General features: G+C 33.8%; 1 protein-coding gene across 1 annotated transcript in view; it reads left to right on the top strand.

Moving 5' to 3' along the window:
- Window positions 1-24,815, top strand: part of WNT4 (Wnt family member 4) — a 72,380-nt gene that overhangs the window by 24,719 nt on the left and 22,846 nt on the right. The window contains exon 2 of the mRNA XM_067472837.1: window positions 24,484-24,719. Within this exon, the coding sequence (XP_067328938.1) occupies window positions 24,484-24,719 (236 nt within the window). The remainder of the gene's footprint in view (window positions 1-24,483; window positions 24,720-24,815) is intronic.

Consider the following 24,815-nt stretch of genomic DNA (forward strand, 5'->3'; position numbering starts at 1 on the left):
TGTGAAGTGGGTCTTGGGGTGTCTGTGTGCCAAGTTTGGTGCAGGTTTGTCATTCGTGAGGGTCGCAGTAATCTCTGGATGTGGTTGAAGGTACTGCAGATCCCATCATCTGTGGTCCATCCTTCCTCAAACCACAAGACATAAAGTGAGTCTGTGTGCCAAGTTTGGTCATGATCCATCATTGGTGGAGATCGCAATGGTCTGTGAGAGCTGAAGTGATTGAAAGTACTACAAATCCTATTATCCATGCTTTCATCCATTTCATCCTAGATGTTCTGGGTTTTTTTCTCCATAATGGACATCCCAGGGTTCCTTTCTCTCTCCAAATTTGCATGGCCCCACCTGCTGCCTTTCCCTTAATCCTTTCCTGTGGCACACAGCAAACAGGGATTCATCACCCAAGGAATGCTTTCATTCAGGGACCATTTCTGTTTTGTTCTCCAGAAAGGACATCCCAGGGTTCCTTTCTCTCTCCAAATTTGCATGGCCCCACCTGCTGCCTTTCCCTTAATCCTTTCCTATCCATTCCTATGGCACACCGCAAACAGGACTTGATCACCCAAGGAATGCTTTCATTTTGTTCTCCAGAAAGGACATCCCAGGGTTCCTTTCTCTCTCCAAATTTGCATGACCCCACCTATCCATTCCTGTGGCACACAGCAAACGAATTCATCACCCAAGGAATGCTTTCATTTTGTTCTCCAGAAAGGACATCCCAGGGTTCCTTTCTCTCTCCAAATTTGCATGACCCCACCTATCCATTCCTGTGGCACACCGCAAACAGGAATTGATCACCCAAGGAATGCTTTCATTTTGTTCTCCAGAAAGGACATCCCAGGGTTCCTTTCTCTCTCCAAATTTGCATGACCCCACCTATCCATTCCTGTGGCACACCGCAAACAGGAATTGATCACCCAAGGAATGCTTTCATTTTGTTCTCCAGAAAGGACATCCCAGGGTTCCTTTCTCTCTCCAAATTTGCATGACCCCACCTATCCATTCCTGTGGCACACAGCAAACTGGAATTCATCACCCAAGGAATGCTTTCATTCGGGGACGATTTCATCCTAGATGTTCTGTTTTGTTCTCCAGAAAGGACATCCTAGGGTTCCTTTCTCTCTCTAAATTTGCATGACCACCTATCCATTCCTGTGGCACACAGCAAACTGGAATTGATCACCCAAGGAATGCTTTCATTCGGGGACCATTTCGTTCTAGATGTTCTGTTTTGTTCTCCAGAAAGGACATCCTAGGATTCCTTTCTCTCTCCAAATTTGCATGACCCCACCTATCCATTCCTGTGGCACACAGCAAACTGGAATTGATTACCCAAGGAATGCTTTCATTCGGGGACCATTTCGTCCTAGATGTTCTGTTTTGTTCTCCAGAAAGGACATCCCAGGGTTCCTTTCTCTCTCCAAGTTTGCATGGCCCCACTTACTGCCTTTCCCCTAATCCTTTCCTATCCATTCCTATGGCACACTGCAAACAGAAATTGATCACCCAAGGAATGCTTTCATTTTGTTCTCCAGAAAGGACATCCCAGGGTTCCTTTCTCTCTCCAAATTTGCATGACCCCACCTATCCATTCCTGTGGCACACAGCAAACTGGAATTGATCACCCAAGGAATGCTTTCATTTTGTTCTCCAGAAAGGACATCCCAGGGTTCCTTTCTCTCTCCAAATTTGCATGACCCCACCTATCCATTCCTGTGGCACACAGCAAACTGGAATTGATCACCCAAGGAATGCTTTCATTCAGGGACCATTTCATCCTAGATGTTCTGTTTTGTTCTCCAGAAAGGACATCCTAGGGTTCCTTTCTCTCTCCAAATTTGCATGACCCCACGTATCCATTCCTGTGACACACAGCAAACTGGAATTGATCACCCAAGGAATGCTTTCATTCGGGGACCATTTCGTCCTAGATGTTCTGTTTTGTTCTCCAGAAAGGATATCCCAGGGTTCCTTTCGCTCTCCAAATTTGCATGACCCCACCTATCCATTCCTGTGGCACACAGCAAACAGGAATTGATCACACAAGGAATGCTTTCATTCGGGGACCATTTCATCCTAGATGTTCTGTTTTGTTCTTCAGAAAGGACATCCTAGGGTTCCTTTCTCTCTCCAAATTTGCATGGCCCCACCTGCTGCTTTTCCCTTAATCATTTCCTGTGGCACACAGCAAACTGGAATTGATCACCCAAGGAATGCTTTCATTTGGGGACCATTTCGTCCTAGATGTTCTGTTTTGTTCTCTAGAAAGGACATCCTAGGGTTCCTTTCTCTCACCAAATTTGCATGACCCCGTCCACTGCCTTTCCCTTATTCCTCAGGAGCAAATGCTATTAGAATACATTAGTCGTCACCCCTGAGTAGGAATGAATTAATCAATGAATGCCAAACCGGATTGACCTTTCGATGTCAACCCAGTATCCCAGGGTTCCTTTCTCTCTGCATTGTGCATTGCAGCATTCTTCTCAAACATACCAACACCACGCTTCCCCCCTCAAGGTGGAGGTTACGGGAGATACGGAACGGCTTAGGAAAAAAAAGGTTCGGGGCTGGAATGTGCCCGGTCCTGTCGCATTTTTTGGGTGCGCCCCCGCATTGCGTTGCACCGCCTCCGCAGAAGAGGCATGTAGCACAACACGTCTCCTTGGCGTGTTGCCTGGCGTTCGGGTGCCCAGGTGCACATGGCATGACATGTATGCGCGAGGGCTTATTGGTAGCCCGACAGGCCCAGATTTTGTGGGTTCTGAAGCTCACAAAGTGTGGTTTTGGGTGGACTTTCTCTCCTCCTTTCTTTCGTTCTTTCGTTCTTTCTTTCTTTCGTGTCGGGACTCGCTCTTCCGGGAATGTTCGAACCCAAAAGCATGTTAGGCGTGTGCAACCAACAATGTTTTCTTTCCTACCTTTCGAAAAAGAAAAAAGAGGCTGGTTTATATAAAGGATGAGGTTAGGGTTTCTCTTCTTCTCCAGAATGGATATCCCAGGGTTCCTTTCTCTCTACATCGTGCAATTAATGCAGTTTAACAGTGTTTTCTCCAGAATGGACACCCCAGGGTTCCTTTCTCTCTACATAGTGCAATTAATGCAGTTTAACAGTGTTTTCTCCAGAATGGACATCCCAGGGTTCCTTTCTCTCTACATCGTGCAATTAATGCAGTTTAATAGTGTTTTCTCCAGAATGGACATCCCAGGGTTCCTTTCTCTCTACATCGTGCAATTAATGCAGTTTAACAGTGTTTTCTTCAGAACGGACATCCCAGGGTTCCTTTCTCTCTACATCGTGCAATTAATGCAGTTTAACAGTGTTTTCTCCAGAATGGATATCCCAGGGTTCCTTTCTCTCTACATCGTGCAATTAATGCAGTTTAACAGTGTTTTCTCCAGAATGGACATCCCAGGGATCCTTTCTCTCTACATCGTGCAATTAATGCAGTTTAACAGTGTGTTTCTCCAGAATGGACATCCCAGGTATCCTTTCTCTCTACATCGTGCAATTAATGCAGTTTAACAGTGTTTTCTCCAGAACAGACATCCCAGGGTTCCTTTCTCTCTACATCGTGCAATTAATGCAGTTTAACAGTGTTTTCTCCAGAATGGACATCCCAGGGTTCCTTTCTCTCTACATTGTGCAATTAATGCAGTTTAACAGTGTTTTCTCCAGAATGGACATCCCAGGGTTCCTTTCTCTCTACATTGTGCAATTAATGCAGTTTAACCGTGTTTTCTCCAGAATGGACATCCCAGGGTTCCTTTCTCTCTACATCGTGCAATTAATGCAGTTTAACAGTGTTTTCTCCAGAATGGACATCCCAGGGTTCCTTTCTCTCTACATCGTGCAATTAATACAGTTTAATAGTGTTTTCTCCAGAATGGACATCCCAGGGTTCCTTTCTCTCTACATTATGCAATTAATGTAGTTTATCAGTGTTTTCTTTCCTCCCTTTTCAAAAAAAAGAGGCTGGTTTTAAGAAAAGATGAGGTTAGGGTTTTTCTTCTTCTCCAGAATGGACATCCCAGGGTTCCTTTCTCTCTATATCGTGCAATTAATGCAGTTTAACAGTGTTTTCTCCAGAATGGACATCCCAGGGTTCCTTTCTCTCTACTTCGTGCAATTAATGCAGTTTAACAGTGTTTTCTCCAGAATGGACATCCCAGGGTTCCTTTCTCTCTACATCGTGCAATTAATGCAGTTTAACAGTGTTTTCTCCAGAATGGACATCCCAGGGTTCCTTTCTCTCTACATCGTGCAATTAATGCAGTTTAACAGTGTTTTCTCCAGAATGGACATCCCAGGGTTCCTTTCTCTCTACATCGTGCAATTAATGCAGTTTAACAGTGTTTTCTCCAGAATGGACATCCCAGGGTTCCTTTATCTCTACATCGTGCAATTAATGCAGTTTAACAGTGTGTTTCTCCAGAATGGACATCCCAGGGTTCCTTTCTCTCTACATTGTGCAATTAATGCAGTTTAACAGTGTGTTTCTCCAGAATGGACATCCCAGGGTTCCTTTCTCTCTACATCGTGCAATTAATGCAGTTTAACAGTGTTTTCTCCAGAATGGACATCCCAGGGTTCCTTTCTCTCTACATTGTGCAATTAATGCAGTTTAACAGTGTGTTTCTCCAGAATGGACATCCCAGGGTTCCTTTCTCTCTACATCGTGCAATTAATGCAGTTTAACAGTGTTTTCTCCAGAATGGACATCCCAGGGTTCCTTTCTCTCTACATCGTGCAATTAATGCAGTTTAATAGTGTTTTCTCCAGAATGGACATCCCAGGGTTCCTTTCTCTCTACATCGTGCAATTAATGCAGTTTAACAGTGTTTTCTCCAGAATGGACATCCCAGGGTTCCTTTCTCTCTACATTGTGTAATTAATGCAGTTTAACAGTGTTTTCTCCAGAATGGACATCCCAGGGATCCTTTCTCTCTACATCGTGCAATTAATGCAGTTTAACAGTGTTTTCTCCAGAATGGACATCCCAGGGTTCCTTTCTCTCTACATCGTGCAGTTAATGCAGTTTAACAGTGTTTTCTCCAGAATGGACATCCCAGGGTTCCTTTCTCTCTACATCGTGCAATTAATGCAGTTTAACAGTGTTTTCTCCAGAATGGACATCCCAGGGTTCCTTTCTCTCTACATCGTGCAATTAATGCAGTTTAATAGTGTTTTCTCCAGAATGGACATCCCAGGGTTCCTTTCTCTCTACATTGTGCAATTAATGCAGTTTAACAGTGTTTTCTCCAGAATGGACATCCCAGGGTTCCTTTCTCTCTACATCGTGCAATTAATGCAGTTTAACAGTGTTTTCTCCAGAATGGACATCCCAGGGTTCCTTTCTCTCTACATCGTGCAATTAATGCAGTTTAACAGTGTTTTCTCCAGAATGGACATCCCAGGGTTCCTTTCTCTCTACATCGTGCAATTAATGCAGTTTAACAGTGTTTTCTCCAGAATGGACATCCCAGGGTTCCTTTCTCTCTACATCGTGCAGTTAATGCAGTTTAACAGTGTTTTCTCCAGAATGGACATCCCAGGGTTCCTTTCTCTCTACATCGTGCAATTAATGCAGTTTAACAGTGTTTTCTCCAGAATGGACATCCCAGGGTTCCTTTCTCTCTACATCGTGCAATTAATGCAGTTTAATAGTGTTTTCTCCAGAATGGACATCCCAGGGTTCCTTTCTCTCTACATTGTGCAATTAATGCAGTTTAACAGTGTTTTCTCCAGAATGGACATCCCAGGGTTCCTTTCTCTCTACATTGTGTAATTAATGCAGTTTAACAGTGTTTTCTCCAGAATGGACATCCCAGGGTTCCTTTCTCTCTACATCGTGCAATTAATGCAGTTTAACAGTGTTTTCTCCAGAATGGACATCCCAGGGTTCCTTTCCCTCTACATCGTGCAATTAATGCAGTTTAACAGTGTTTTCTCCAGAATGGACATCCCAGGGTTCCTTTCTCTCTACATTGTGCAATTAACACAATTTCATCCCCCTCAGACTCAATGCTAAAGACACCCAGGAGTTGTAGTTTCCCTTTACCATGAATTCTACTAATTATTATTATTATTATTATTATTATTATTATTATTATTATTATTTGGAAGGATATTATCAGGATATAAATATGTGCAATAGTAATAATAATTGCATAATAATAATAATAATATTAATATAAATATTATATTTATAATAGTATATATATTTATATACTATTACATACTAGTATATACATATATTACATTCATATACTACTACTACTACTAATTATTATTATTATTATTATTATTATTTGGAAGGAAACTATCAGGATATAAATATGTGCAATAGTAATAATAATTGCATAATAATATTAATATTAATATTATATTTATAATAGTATATATATTTATATACTATTATATACATATATTACATTCATATACTACTACTACTAATTATTATTATTATTATTATTATTATTATTATATTATATATTATTATTATTTGGAAGGAAATTATCAGGATATAAATATGTGCAATAGTAATAATAATTGCATAATAATAATATTAATATGCATATTATATTTATAATAGTATATATATTTATATACTATTATATACTAGTATATACATATATTACATTCATGTACTACTACTACTACTACTACTTATTATTATTATTATTATTATTATTATTTTATTATTATTATTATTTGGAAGGAAATTATCAGGATATAAATATGTGCAATAGTAATAATAATTGCTTATATACTTTTATATACTAGTATATACATATATTACATTCATATACTACTACTACTTATTATTATATATTATATATTATATATTATTTAGCGTTGATCATTTTGGGAGGGAATGATCAGGATATAAATATGTGCAATAGTAATAATAATTGCATAATAATAATAATAATAATAATAATAATAATAATATAAATATTATATTTATAATAGTATATAAATATATTTATATAGTAATATACTAGTATATAAATATATATTCATATACTACTACTACTACTAATTATTATTATTATTATTATTATTATTATTATATTCTTTAGCATTGGCCACTTTGGGAGGAAATTATCAGGATATAAATACGTGAAATAGTAATAATAATAACTGCATAATAATAATAATAATAATAATAAGTATAAGTATAAATATTATATTTATAATAGTATATAAATATATTTATATAGTATTATATACTAGTATATAAATATATTCATATACTACTAATTATTATTATTATTATATTCTTTAGCGTTGGTCATTTTGGGAGGGAATGATCAGGATATAAATACATGAAATAGTAATAATAATAATAATAATAATAATAATAATAAATAGTAGTACAAATATATTTATACAAAAGTATATAAATATTATATATACTAGTATAATAATAATAATATAATATAATAATAATTAGTAGTATATAAATATATAATATTTATATACTATTATAAATATTTATTTGTACTACTATTTATTATTATTAATAATAATAATAATATAATAATAATAATTAGTAGTATATAAATATATAATATTTATATACTATTATAAATATTTATTTGTACTACTATTTTTTATTATTATTATTATTATTATTATATTATTATTATTATTAATAATAATAATATAATAATAATTAGTAGTATATAAATATAATAGTAATAATAATATAATAAGTAGTAGTATATAAATATTATATATACTAGTATAATTATAATAATAAAATAACAATAATATAAAATTATAATAATAATTAGTAGTATATAAATATATAATATGTATATACTACTACTTATTATTATTTTATTATTATTATATACTACTAATTATTATTATATTATTATTATTATATTTATATACTACTAATTATTATTATTATTATTATTATTTATATACTACTACTTATTATATTATTATTATTATTATATTTATATACTACTAATTATTATATTATTATTATTATATTTATATACTACTAATTATTGTTATATTATTATTATATTTATATTTATATACTACTAATTATTATTATTGTATTATTATTATTATATTTATATACTACTACTACTTATTATATTATTATTATTATTATTATATTTATATACTACTATTATTATATTATTATTATTATTATATTTATATACTACTTATTATTATTATATTATTATATTTATATACTACTAATTATTATTATTATATTATTATTATATTTATATACTACTACTTATTATATTATTATTATTATATTTATATACTACTAATTATTATTATATTATTATTATATTTATATACTACTAATTATTATTATATTATTATTATTATATTTATATACTACTACTTATTTATATAGTACTAATTATTATTATTATTATTATTATATTATTATTATTATTATTATTATTATTATATTTATATACTTATTATTATTATTATTTGATGCATTTATTTGATGCATTTATTAACCGCCATTCTCAGCCCATTAGGGCGACTCATTATTATTATTATTATTATTATTATTATTATACTAGTTTGGGTCCCTGGCATTGCCCGGGTTATTTGAAAAAGTCCGCTATTTAATTGTCCAAAAATTCATAAGGTTCTGGGTAAACTACAAATCCCATCATGCCAGGGTAACCCTGAGAAACTCCCATCAGTACTTAATGTTTGTTCTGTTGGGCAAGTTTGCTCTGGATGCCTCATCGGTGGGGTTCAGCGTGCTCTCTGGCTATAGGGTGAACTACAACTCCCACTATGACGAGTCAGTCCCCTCAAATCCCTCCAGTCGGTTGAGTTAGTCATGGAAGTTCTGTGTGTCAAGTTTGGTCCAGGTCCATCATCGGTGGAGCTCACAGTGTCCCTGGTTGTGGGTGAACTACAACTCCCAGAAAGGAAGATCACTCCCCGCTCCCCGCCCCCCCTCCAGTAATCAAATTTTGGTATATCGGGTCTGTGTGCCAAGTTTGATCCCGATCCATCAGTGTTTGGGTTCACAGTGCTCTCTGGGTGGAGGTGAACTACAACTCCCGCAAATCAAGGTGAATTTTCCCCAAATACCTCCAGTATTTTTCCTGGTCATGGGGACTCTGTGTGCCAAGTTCGGTCCAATTCCATCTTTGGTGGAGTTCAGAGTGCTCATTGATTGCAGGTGAACTATACATCCCAGTACTTAGAACTCCAAAATTTCCAGGCCAATTCCCCTCAAAACCCACCAGTATTCCAATTTGGGCCTATTGGGTATGCACGCCAAGTTTGGTCCAGATCCATCCTTGTTTGGGCTCGTAGTGCGCTCTGGGTGGAGGTGAACTACAACTCCCATAAATCCCTCCAAAGACCCCCAGTGAATTACAACTCCCATAAATCCCTCCAAAGACCCCCAGTGAACTACAACACCCATAAATCCCTCCAAAGACCCCCAGTGAATTACAACACCCATAAATCCCCCCAAAGACCCCCAGTGAACTACAACTCCCATAAATCCCTCCAAAGACCCCCAGTGAACTACAACTCCCATAAATCCCTCTAAAGACCCCCAGTGAACTATAATTCCCATAAATACCTCCAAAGACCCCCGGTGAACTATAACTCCCATAAATCCCTCTAAAGACCCCAGTGAACTACAACTCCCATAAATCCCTCCATATTATATTATATTATTATTATTATATAAATTCCACACCAATGGAGAGAGTCAGGAACACTGGGATGTCTGTGGTGGAGGTGTGGTGTATAGATAGATAGTATATAATATTGTATAATTATATTATATTATATTATAAATTCCACACCAATGGAGAGAGTCAGGAACACTGGGATGTCTGTGGTGGAGGTGTGGTGTATAGATAGATAGTATATAATATTGTATAATATAATTATACAATATTACATTATATTATTATATAAATTCCACACCAATGGAGAGAGTCAGGAACACTAGGATGCCTGTGGTGGAGGTGTGGTGTATAGATAGATAGTATGTAATATTGTATAATATAATTATTATATTTTATATTATATTATTATATAAATTCCACACCAATGGAGAGAGTCAGGAACACTGGGATGTCTGTGGTGGAGGTGTGGTGTATAGATAGATAGTATATAATATTGTATAATTATATTATATTATATTATAAATTCCACACCAATGGAGAGAGTCAGGAACACTAGGATGTCTGTGGTGGAGGTGTGGTGTATCGATAGATAGTATGTAATATTGTATAATATAATTATTATATATTATATTATAATATAATATAAATTCCACACCAATGGAGAGAGTCAGGAACACTGGGATGTCTGTGGTGGAGATGTGGAGTATCGATAGATAGTATGTAATATTGTATAAAATAATTATTATATATTATATTATATTATTATATAAATTCCACACCAATGGAGAGAGCCAGGAACACTGGGATGTCTGTGGTGGAGGTGTGGTGTATCGATAGATAGTATGTAATATTGTATAATATAATTATATTATATTATATTATTATATAATAATTATATAGTAATTATAATTATCATATATTATATTATATTTATAATAGTATATACATATATTTATTGAAATATATTATAAATATCTAAATGTATAATATCTATAAATATATTTTATATAATATTTATAATACATGAATATATTACACAAATATATTTATAATAACGATGCCTCTCTCTATATTTATATATTTATGTAACTCTATTTTAAATACTTGAATGTAATTTACATATATTATATTTATAAATATAATATGTAATATATTCATAATTTTATATTTATAATATTATTCATAATAGTATATATTTATATATTTGTTTAAATATATTTTACATATGTAAATATATTATATCTATAAATATATGAATAATATTATAAATATGAAATTATCTTTATTTTATCTATATATATATATAATATACGTAAATTATATTTAAGTATTTAAAATATATTTGTATAAATATATAAATATATATAATTATTCTAAATCATATTCATATAATTATGTAAATATATTATATCTGGAAATATATTTCATATATTTATAATATAAAATATATTACATAATTATATTTATATGATTTAGAATATATATATATATATTAAAAACATTAATATATATATTAAATAAAGAAATTATCTTTATTATATATATATATAAATGTAATATACGTAAATTATATTTAATTTACGTATATTACATATATATATATAATAAAGATAATTTCATATTTATAATATTATTCATAATAGTATATAATATATTTATTTCAATATATCTTAAGTATTCAATATATTTATATTTAATTATTTAATATAATAATTATTTTTATATGCTATTATAACATTATATATAAATATATATTTCTTTTCAAATATAATGTATTATATTTGAAAAGAAATATATATTTATATATAATGTGTATAATAGCATATAAAAATAATTATTATATTATTTAGAATGTTTATATTCTAAATAATATACATATATTTATATACATATATATACATATATTTATTGAAATATAAATATTGAAATATATTATATCTATAAATACATTTCATATAATATTTATAATGTATAAATATATTACATAGATATATTTATATTATTTATAATATTATGCATAATATTTACATATATTTATGTAAATATATTTGAAATAAGTGATTTACATATATTATATTTATAAATATAATATAAAGATAATTTTATATTTATAATATTATGCATAATATTTACATATATTTATGTAAATATATTTGAAATACTTGAATGTCATTTACATATATTATATTTATAAATATAATATAAAGATAATTTTATATTTATAATATTATGCATAATATTTACATATATTTATGTAAATATATTTGAAATACTTGAATGTCATTTACATATATTATATTTATAAATATAATATAAAGATAATTTTATATTTATAATATTATGCATAATATTTACATATATTTATGTAAACATTTGAAATACTTGAATGTCATTTACATATATTATATTTATAAATATAATATAAAGATAATTTTATATTTATAATATTATGCATAACAGTATATAATATACTTATATATTTCTGTAAATGTATTTGAAATACTTGAATGTAATTTACATATATTATATTTATAAATATAATATATAGCTAATTTTATATTTATAATATTATGCATAATAGTATATAATATATTTATTTAAATATATTTTAAGCATTTAAATACATTATATTAGTAAAGAAATATATATTTATATTTATATATATATATATGGTTAATAGTATATAAATATAATATATTTAGAATACATATTAGGCTATGTGCATTGTGCATACAGCGTACACGGAACACGAAAGAATAGCGTGTTTAGGCCTGGATCCCATCTCCAAGATACCTTATTATGTATATGTATATGTATTGATATGTATGCAAATACAGGCAATCAAACAACTGGGGGGAATTAATCCAAAATATACGCCATTGCTGGATTTTCATTCATTTGCATAGCGTCAATCAATCGATTGTTCAGTGATTGATTCTTGATGACTTTCCTATTTGATTATAATCAATGGCTTTCGCATTTAGTTATTGATAGTTGTCTCATTCGATTTTTGATGTCTTTCGTGGACACAGATACTAAAAGACGAGGGAGTTACGGATGGGATGGGAATTTCTCAAGAGTGAAATACTCAAGGCGCAATTGCAAACCGTGCCAACAAAGAGAAAAAATAGGACAAGTGCAAAGAAGCCAGAAATGGATGTCCAAAGAAGTTCTAACTGTGCTAAGACACAAAAGAGACATGCACAAGAAGTGGAAAAAGGGAGAAATCACCAAAGAAGAATTCAAACAAATAGCCAACACCTGTAGGGAAAAGGTCCCTTGATTATTGATCACTTTCTCATTGAATTATTGATGGTTTCACCATCTGATTATTGATGTCTCCCCTATTTGATTATATTGATACCTTTCCATTCGATTATTGATGGCTCTCCCATTTGATTCTTGATCACTTTCTCATTGAATTATTGATGGCTTCACCATTTGATTATTGATGGTTCTCTCATTCGATTATATATGTGTTTCCCATTTGATTACTGATTGCTTATTGTTGGCTTTCCCATTTTTGATTATTGATACTTTTCCCATTGGTTTATTGATCGCTTTCTCATTCAATTATTCATGTCGTCCCCATTTGATTATTGATGGTTTTCTCATTTGATTATTAATAGTTTTCTCGTTTGATTATTGAAAGCTTCCCCATTTGATTATTGATTGCTTTCTCAATGGATTATTAATAGCTTTCCCATGTGATTATTATGTCTTCCCCATTTGATTATTGATAGCTTATTAATTTTCTCATTTGATTATTGATAGCTTTCTCACTCAATTATTGATGTCTCTTCCATTTGATTATTGACGTCTTCCCCACTTGATTATCGATAGCTTATTGATGGTTTTCTCATTTGATTACTGATAGCTTTCTCATTCAATTATTGATTTCTCTCCCATTTGATTATTGACATCTTCCTCATTTGATTATTGATAGCTTATTGATGGTTTTCTCATTTGATTACTGATAGCTTATTGATGGTTTTCTCATTTGATTATTGATAGCTTATTGATGGTTTTCTCATTTGATTATTGATAGCTTATTGATGGTTTTCTCATTTGATTATTGATAGCTTATTAATTTTCTCATTTGATTATTGATAGCTTTCTCACTCAATTATTGATGTCTCTTCCATTTGATTATTGATGTCTTCCCCATTTGATTATTGATAGCTTATTAATGTTTTTACTCATTTGATTATTGATAGCTTTCTCACTCAGTTATTGATGTCTTTTCCATTTGATTATTGACGTCTTCCCTATTTGATTATTGATAGCTTATTGGTGGTTTTCTCATTTGACTAGTGATAGCTTTCTCACTCAATTATTGATGCCTCTCCCATGTGATTATTGATAGCTTATTGGTGGTTTCCTCATTTGATTATTGGTAGCTTATTAATGTTTTTACTCATTTGATTATTGATAGCTTTCCCACTCAGTTATTGATGTCTCTCCCATTTGATGATTGACATCTTCCCCATTTGATTATTGATAACTTATTGATGGCTTTCCCATTGATAGCTTTCTCATTTGATTGCGGATGTCTTTCCCATTTGACGATTGATCGCTTTCTCATTCAATTATTGACGTCTTCCCAATTGACGACTGATAGCTTATTGATTATTGATATTGATTATTGGTTATTGATATCTTTCCCATTTGATTATTGACGTCTTCCCAATTGACGGCTGATATTGATTATTGATACTGATTATTGGTTATTGATATCTTTCCCATTTGATTATTGATGTCTTCCCTATTCAATTATTGATGACTCTCCTATTCAATTATGGATCACTTCCCCGTTCGATGACTATGGATGGCTTTCTCATTTGGTTCTCGGCTGTGGAATCCTGGGAGTTATAGTTTCGCCTAGTCTTTCTCAACCTAGGAATCCTCCGCTGTGGGTTTGTTTTGCCTCTGTTTGAAAAGAGAGAAAAAGAGAAAGAACGGAGGAGAATCTGTCAAACATGTTTCGACTGGCGGCTGTTCTATCTTTTCCCAAATGGCTCTAAATGAGATTCAGCCTCGGGGGGGGGGGGGGGGGGGGAAGACTCACCCACTTCGCTCTCAAAACAAAAAAAAAGGAGGAGATCGGTGTGTTTTCTTTCTCTCTTTCTTTTTTCCCCTTCCTTCCTTCTTTTTTTCCTTCTTGGGGGACGGTGTCTGGCTCAACCCAAAAAAAAGCCAATGGGATTTTGGCCTCTATAGTGTCTAGATGCCCAGAAGGCCCGCTCCCCATGCTCTCTTTTGCCTTGAATCCCACTGTGTCCAATTGAAGGGAGATGTTGACTCTCAGCTGGAATGTGTCCACCTCCTCATAGGGTCTGGAGAACAAGCCCTATGAGGAGCGGTTGAAAGAGCTGGGCGTGCACAAGAAGTGGAAAAAGGGAGAAATCACCAAAGAAGAATTCAGGAGCAGCTTAAGAAGCTGGGCATGTTTAGCCTGAAGAAGAGAAGGCTGAGAAGAGATATGATAGCCACGTATAAATATGTGAGAGGAAGCCACAGGGAGGAGGAGGGAGCAAGCTTGTTTTCTGCTTCCTTGGAGACTAGGATGCAATGGAACAATGGCTTCAAACTACAAGAGAGGAGATTCCATCTGAACATGAGGAAGAACTTCCTGACTGTGAGAGCCGTTCAGCAGTGGAACTCTCTGCCCCGGAGTGTGGTGGAGGCTCCTTCTTTGGAAGCTTTTAAGCAGAGGCTGGATGGCCATCTGTCAGGGGTGATTTGAATGCAATATTCCTGCTTCTTGGCAGAATGGGGTTGGACTGGATGGCCCAGGAGGTCTCTTCTGGGATTCTTTCCTTCCTTCTTTCCTTACCATGTTTCCTTCTCTCATTCCTTCCTTCCTTCTTTCTTTCCTTCCTTCTTTTTTCCTTCCCTCGTTCCTTCCTTCTTTCTCTTTCCTTACCTTCTTTCCTTTCTTCCTTCTCTTTTGTTCCTTCTTTCCTTCCTTCCATTCCTTCTTCCTTTTTTCCTTCTTTTTTTCTTTCCTTCCCTCATTCTTTCCTTCCTTCCTTCCTTCCTTTTCCTTCCTTCTTTCCTTACGTTCTTTCCTTCCTTTCTTCCTTACCTTCTTTGCTTCCTTCTCTTTCGTTCCTTCTTTCCTTCCTTCCTTACCTTCTTTACTTACCTTCTTTCCTCCCTTCTTTCCTTCTCCTTCCTTCCTTCCTTCTCCTTCCTTCCTTCTTTCCTTCCTCCTTCCTTCTTTTCTTCCTTCCTTCTTTCTTACCTTCTCTTTTATTCCTTCTTTCCTTCCTTCTCCTTCCTTCCTTTTCCTTCCTTCTCTTTCCTTCCTTCCTTCTATCCTTACCTTCTTTCCTTCTCTTTCATTCCTTCTTTCCTTTCCTTCTTTCCTTCCTTTTTCCTTCTTTTCTTCCTTCCTTCTTTCTTACCTTCTCTTTTATTCCTTCTTTCCTTCCTTCTCCTTCCTTCCTTTTCCTTCCTTCTCTTTCCTTCCTTCCTTCTATACTTACCTTCTTTCCTTCTCTTTCATTCCTTCTTTCCTTTCCTTCTTTCATTCCTTTTTCCTTCCTTCCTTCCTTCCTTCTTTCATTCCTTCTTCCTTCCTTCCTTCCCTCCTTCCTTTTTTCTTTCCTTCCTTACCTTCTTTTCTTCCTTCCTTCTCTTTCGCTCCTTCTTTCCTTTCCTTCTTTCATTCCTTCTTCCTTTCTTTCCTTCTTTCCTTCCTTTTTTCCTTCCCTCGTTCTTTCCTTCTTTCCTTCCTTCCTTTTCCTTCCTTCTCTTTCCTTCCTCCTTCCTCCTTTCTTTCCTTCCCTCTCTCCTTCCTTCCTTTTCCTTCCTTCCTTCTCTTTCTTTCCTTCCTTCCTTCCTTCTCTTTGGGGAAGGGGACCCCAAAGGCCATCTAGCCTGACCCCCGCCTGCCATTCCAGAGCCCGGAGCCCCAGCAAAGAACATCTGCCTGGCCTCTTCTGCTTCCTTCATTGGAAGGCTCCCATTCATCTTCATGTTCATCCTCCTTGTTGTCGAGGAAGGAAGGCGCTTATCTGAAGGCGCATCGCCAGGAACCTTGGCACGGCTTGAAAGGGACGCATCCGCCTCCTCCTCCGCCTTCTCCTCCTCCGCATTTCGAGTTTTCCATCATCTGGAAAACGTCTTTGGGGCTTTGAAGGTCCAGCAAGACTTTATTATTATATAGTTTCATGAAGGTGTGTGTGGTCCTTACTTCTCCGTTTCTAAGCCGAAGAGCCGGCGTTGTCCATAGACACCTCCAAGGTCATGTGGGCCTGCATGACTGCATGGTGTGCCCTTACCTTCCCTATTGATCTACTCACATTGGCATGCTTCCGAACTGCTAGGTTGGCAGAAGCTGGGGCTAACAGCAGGAGCTCACCCCATTCCCCGGATTCGAACCTGCGACCTTTCGGTCAGCAAGTTCAGCAGCTCAGCGATTTAACCCACTGCGCCACCGGGGGCTCCTTTACTATATTATTATTATACTATATATTACTGCATTATTACTATATTATATATTATTACATTATTATTATATTACTACATTATTATATTAAATATTATTATTATATTATTATTATTATTATTATTATTATTACTATATTATATATTACTACATTATTATATTATATACTAGCTTGGGGACCCGACGGTGCCCAGGTTATTTGAGAAAGGCATTGCTTGTCTGTGCTCCAAGTTTAGATCCAATGTCGTCTGGGTTTAGTGGGTGTGGGTGAACTGCAACTCCAATATGCAACTCCCATCATCCATGGTCCATCTTCCTCCAAACCACACCAGGACATAAAGTGGGTCAAGGGGGCTCTGTGTGCCAAGTTTGGTCCTGGTCCGTCATTGGTTTTGGTCGCAGTGGACTCAGTAAGTGAGTGAAAGTACTGTAAGTCCCATCATCCATGACCCGTCTTCCCCCAAAATACACCAGGACGTAATGTGGGTCAAGGGGGCTCTGTGTGCCAAGTTTGGTCCTGGTCCGTCATTGGTTTTGGTCGCAGTGGACTCAGTAAGTGAGTGAAAGTACTGTAAGTCCCATCATCCATGACCCGTCTTCCCCCAAAATACACCAGGACGTAATGTGGGTCAAGGGGGCTCTGTGTGCCAAGTTTGGTCCTGGTCCGTCATTGGTTTTGGTCTCAGTGATCTCAGTAAGTGAGTGAAAGTACTGTAAGTCCCATCATCCATGACCCGTCTTCCCCCAAAATACACCAGGACGTAATGTGGGTCAAGGGGGCTCTGTGTGCCAAGTTTGGTCCTGGTCCGTCATTGGTTTTGGTCGCAGTGGACTCAGTAAGTGAGTGAAAGTACTGTAAGTCCCATCATCCATGACCCGTCTTCCCCCAAAATACACCAGGACGTAATGTGGGTCAAGGGGGCTCTGTGTGCCAAGTTTGGTCCTGGTCCGTCATTGGTTTTGGTCTCAGTGATCTCAGTAAGTGAGTGAAAGTACTGTAAGTCCCATCATCCATGACCCGTCTTCCCCCAAAATACACCAGGACGTAATGTGGGTCAAGGGGGCTCTGTGTGCCAAGTTTGGTCCTGGTCCGTCATTGGTTTTGGTCGCAGTGGACTCAGTAAGTGAGTGAAAGTACTGTAAGTCCCATCATCCATGACCCGTCTTCCCCCAAAATACACCAGGACGTAATGTGGGTCAAGGGGGCTCTGTGTGCCAAGTTTGGTCCTGGTCCGTCATTGGTTTTGGTCTCAGTGATCTCAGTAAGTGAGTGAAAGTACTGTAAGTCCCATCATCCATGACCCGTCTTCCCCCAAAATACACCAGGACGTAATGTGGGTCAAGGGGGCTCTGTGTGCCAAGTTTGGTCCTGGTCCGTCATTGGTTTTGGTCTCAGTGATCTCAGTAAGTGAGTGAAAGTACTGTAAGTCCCATCATCCATGACCCGTCTTCCCCCAAAATACACCAGGACGTAATGTGGGTCAAGGGGGCTCTGTGTGCCAAGTTTGGTCCTGGTCAGTCATTGGGTTTTGGTCTCAATGGTCTCTGACAGTGAGTGAAAGTACTGAAAGTCCCATCATCCATGACCCGTCTTCCCCCAAAATACACCAGGATGTAAAGTGGGTCAAGGGGGCTCTGTGTGCCAAGTTTGGTCCTGGTCCGTCATTGGTTTTGGTCGCAGTGGTCTCAGTAAGTGAGTAAAAGTACTGTAAGTCCCATCATGCATAGCTCATCCTCCTCCAAACAGCACGAGGACATAGAGTGGGTTATGAGGACTCTGTGTGCCAAGTTTGGCCTTGATCGATAATTGGATGAGGCTCACAGTGGTCTCAGAAAGTTCGTGAAGGTACTGCAAGTCCCATAATCCATGGTCCATCCTCCTCCAAACCACACCAGGATGTTGAGTTGGTCATGGGGGCTCTGTGTGCTAAGGTTGGTCTCTATCGTTCATTGATATGGGTCATAATAGTCTCTGGAAGTGAGTGAAGGTACTTCAAGTCCCATCATCCGTGGTCCATCCTCCCCCAAACCACACCAGGATGTTGAGTTGGTCATGGGGGCTCTGTGTGCTAAGGTTGGTCTCTATCATACATTGATGTGGGTCATAATAGTCTCTGGAAGTGATTGAAAGTACTGCAAGTCCCATCGTCCATGGTCCATCCTGTCTGAAACCACGCCAGGTTGTAAAGTGGGCCACGTGGGCCCTTTGTGCCAAGTTTGTTCTTGCTCCGTCATTGTTGTGGGTCTCAATCACCTCCTGGAGTAAGTGAAGTTACTGCAAGTCCCATCATCCATGGTCTGTCCTCCTTCAAACTGCACCAGGATGTAGAAAGGGTCACGGAGGTGATGTCTGCCAAGTTTGGTCCAGGTCAGTTATTCATGGAGGTTGCAGTATTTTATTATTATTGTACTATTTATTATTATTATCATTATTATTATTATTATTATTATATTAGTATATTATTATTATATTACTATATTATTTTATATTATTATTATATGTTATTTTGTTTAATATTATTATTTTACAAATTACTATATTGCTATTTTATACATTTATATATTTTATTATTGTACTATTTATTATATTATTATTATATTACTATATTATTTTATATTATTATGTTATTTTGTTTAATATTATTTTACATATTACTATATTATTTTATATATTTATATATTTTATTATTGTACTATTTATTGCTATATTACTATATTATTATTATATTGTATTTATTAGTAGTATTTTACATATTACTATATTATTTTATATATTATTATATTTATATTTATTATATTTTATTATTACTGTGCTATTTATTATTATATTATTATTATATGTTATTTTATTTATTATTATTTTTTTACATATTACTATATTATTATTTTATATGTTTATATTTATATTTGTATATTTTTATTATTGTACTATTTGTTATTATTATATTACTATATTACTATATCATTTTATATTATTATTATATGTTATTGCATTTATTAGTAGTATTTTACATACTACTATATTATTTTATATATATATTATTAGATTTATATTTATTATATTTTATTATTATTGTACTATTTATTATTATTATTATATTACTATATTATTTTATACCTTTATATATTTTATTTTAATATATTTTATTATTATTGTACTATTTATTATTATATTATCATATTATTATATTATTTTATACTATTATTATATGTTATTGCATTTATTATTAGTAGTATTTTACATATTACTATATTATTTTATGTATTATTAGATTTATATTTATTCTATTTTATTATAGAATAATATAAATATAATAAATAGTACAATAATAATAAAATAGAATAAATATAAATATAATAATATATAAAATAATATAGTAATATGTAAAATACTAATAATAAATAATGTACTATTATTATATTACTATTTTATATTATTATATGTTATTTTATTTATTCATTCTTATTTTACATATTACTATATTATTTTATACCTTTATATATTTTAATATAATTTATTATTATTGTACTATTTATTATTATTATATTACTATATTATTATATTTATATATTTTCTATTTTATTATTATTGTACTATTTATTATTATTATATTACTATATTATTTTATATTATTATTATATGTTATTTTATTTATTCATTCTTATTTTACATATTACTATATTATTATTATTATAAATATTATTTATATTTATTCTATTATTATTATATATTGTATTTATTATTAGTAGTACTTTATTATAGAATAATATAAATATAATAATAAATAGTACAATAATAATATTTTTACATACAGTAATATGTAAAATACTACTAATAAATATTGTACTATTTATTATTATTATATTACTATATTATTTTATATTATTATATGTTATTTTATTTATTCATTCTTATTTTACATATTACTATATTATTATTTTATACCTTTATATATTTTATTTTAATATAATTTATTATTATTGAACTATTTATTATTATATTACTATATTATTATATTTATATTTATTCTATTTTATTATTATTGTACTATTTATTATTATTATAATACTATATTATTTTATATTATTATTATATATTATTTTATTTATTCATTCTTATTTTACATATTACTATATTATTATTTTATACCTTTATATATTTTATATTTATATATTTTATTATTAGTGTATTTATTATGATTATAATACCATATGTTATTGTATTTATTATTATTATTTTATACTATTATTATAATTTATTGTATTTATTATTAGTAGTATTTTACATATTACTGCATTATTTTATATATTATTATATTTATATTTATTCTATTTTATTATTATTGTACTATTTATTATTATTATATTACTATATTATTTTAAATTATTATATGTTATTTTCTTTATTCATTCTTATTTTACATATTACTATATTATTATTATTATAAATATTATTATATTTATATTTATCCTATTTTATTATTATCTATTGTATTTATTATTATTAGTACTTTATCATAGAATAATATAAATGTAATAATAAATAGTACAATAATAATATTTTTACATATAGTAATATGTGAAATACTACTAATAATAAATATTGTACTATTTATTATTATTATATTACTATATTATTTTAAACTATTATACATTATTTTATTTATTCATTCTTATTTTACATATTACTATATTATTTTATACCTTTATATATTATATTTTAATATATTTTATTATTATTGTACTATTTATTATTATTATATTACTATATTATTTTAAATTATTATATATTATTTTATTTATTCATTCTTATTTTACATATTACTATATTATTTTATATGTTTATATATTTTATTTTAATATATTTTATTATTATTGCATTTATTATTATTATATTACTATATTATTATATTTATATTTTTTCTATTTTATTATTATTGTACTATTTATTATTATTATAATACTATATTATTTCAAATTATTATACATTATTCATTCTTATTTTACATCTTACTATATTATTATTTTATACGTTTATATATTTTATATTTATACATTTTATTATTAGTGTATTTATTATGATTATAATACCATACGTTATTGTATTTATTATTATTATTTTATACTAATATTATATATTATTGTATTTATTATTATTAGTATTTTACCTATTACTATATCATTTTATATATTATTATATTTATTGTATTATTATTATTATTATTGTTTACTTATACACAAAGAGGCTCAAAGCGGATTTCGTCTCGAGTATGAGCGTTGCCTTGCTTTTCGCTTTCGTCTCCAAATCCGATGGTGCTTTTTCGGATTTTGTATTGGTATTGGGGGCGATGGGAGTTGTAGTCCAAAGGAAGCGACCCCTTTGAGCTCTGCCCGGGTGCAATGGCCATGACGTCCACATCTCTTTCCCCCTCGGTTGGCATCCCAAGGCATCCAGAGAGCGACGTCCTGCGCTTGCCAAGGGAGTGCCAGCCTCGCTCATTCCATGCTTTACCCACTTGCGCTAAGCCACAGAGAGCTCTCTTTGATGATTTTGGCCGGCTCGGGGACGCTTTGGCTCCTGAAATACACTGGGAGGCCTCAGAGCCTCCGTTCTGGGCACAAAGGGCGGCTGTTGAGCCCGGCCAGGGCGTGCTGGAGGCTGCGTCCACATTGGACCAAAGAGGAAGGAAAAAAGGAAGGAAGGAAGGAAGGAAGGAAGGAAGGAAGGAAGGAAGGAAGGAAGGAAGGAAGGCAGGCAGGCAACCTAAGCTGGGCTGGATGGGGGAAAAAAACTCACCTGGCCTTGGGGCTTCTACGAAATAATGGAGTGCAGAAGAGACCCCAAGGGGCATCTGGTCCAACCATCTAAGAGATACAGAGACAAGGAGATAGCAGATGGAGAGCAGGTCGGTGGATGGATGGATAGAGAGATTAGATAGAGAGAGAGAGAGATTAGATGGATGGATGGATAGATAGAGAGATCAGATAAATAGATACGTGGATGAATGGATGGATGGATGGAAGGATAAATAGATTCCTAGAGGTGGAAGAGAACCCAAGGGCCATCTCGTCCAACCCATAAGAGATAGATAGATAGATAGATAGATAGATAGATAGATAGATAGATAGATAGATAGAATCAACCCTAAGGGTCATCCAGTCAACCCGAAAAGATAGAGAGACGGGGAGGGAGGGAGGGAGGGAGGGAGGGAGGGAGGGAGGGAGGGGTGGGTGGGTGGTTGGATGGATAGATGAAAGAGAAAGAGAACCCAAGAGCCATCTAGTCCAACCCATAAGAGATAGATGGATAGATAGATAGATAGATAGATAGATAGATTGCAAGATAGACAGATAGATAGATAGATAGATAGATAGATAGATAGATAGATAGATAGACAGACAGACAGACAGATAAAGAGATAGAGAGGTGGAGGCATTAGATAGATGGATGGATGGACAGACAGACAGAGAGATATGATAGATGATAGATAGATAGATAGATAGATAGATAGATAGATAGAGATAGATAGAGATTACATAGAGAGATTAGATAGATGGATGGATAAATAGACAAACAGATAGATAGACAGAGAGATGAGATTAGAGAGAGAGAGATTAGATAGAGAGATTGGATGGATGGATGGATGGATGGATGGATGGATGGAGAGAGAAACAGAGATGGATAGAGAGAGAGAGAGAGAGACAGGTGAATGGGGAGAGAGAGATGGAGATAGAAACAGACGGACAGACAGACTGATTGATTCTTAGAGTTGGAAGGGACTCCAAAGGCTATCCAGTCTAACCACCAAGGAGAGAGAGAGAGAGGAAAGGGAGGGAGGGATATATATATATATATATATATATATATATATATATATATATGATAGATAGATAGATAGATAGATAGATAGATGATAGATAGATAGATAGATAGATTAGATGGATGGATAGATGGATAGATGGAGAGATTAGATTAATAGAGAGAGAGAGAGAGAGAGAGAGAGAGAGAGAGAGAGAGAGGTATTAGATTAAGAGAGAGAGAGAGATGGTAGGGTCCCAGAAAGATCATCCTGTCCAACGCATAAGAGACAGCAAGGTAGATAGCAAAATAGCAAGACAGACAGACTGACTGATTGATTCCTAGAGTTGGAAGGGACTCCAAAGGCTATACAGTCTAACCACCAACGAGATAGATAGATAGATAGATAGATAGATAGATAGATAGATAGATAGATAGATCGTTGGAAGGGTCCCCCAAAGGCCATCCAGTCCAGGCAGGCAACAGTCCCAATGGGCAACACACGAATATATTCAATAGTCTACACTCCCACGCATCGACCAAACCAACCTATTCTACCCTTGCCATGTCTTTGAAGGTATTTGGCCAAGCTTTCATCGGTGGGGAGCATCTCCGAGGAGGAAACCTGCGAGAAGCTGAAGGGCCTGATCCAGCGCCAGGTGCAGATGTGCAAGAGGAACCTGGAGGTCATGGACTCGGTCCGGCGGGGGGCGCAGCTGGCCATCGAGGAGTGCCAGTTCCAGTTCCGCAACCGCCGGTGGAACTGCTCCACGCTGGACGGCCTGCCCGTCTTCGGCAAGGTGGTCACGCAAGGTGAGCGTCTCGCATTCAGACCATTGGAGGCCCATATCTGGCCCTTCCCGGGCCCATGTCGATGGGCTATTATTCTCCCAGTTGCGTTACGAGTTG

The sequence above is a fragment of the Anolis sagrei genome, chromosome 13 (genome assembly GCF_037176765.1).
Source record: "Anolis sagrei isolate rAnoSag1 chromosome 13, rAnoSag1.mat, whole genome shotgun sequence".
Classification (NCBI taxonomy): domain Eukaryota; kingdom Metazoa; phylum Chordata; class Lepidosauria; order Squamata; family Dactyloidae; genus Anolis; species Anolis sagrei.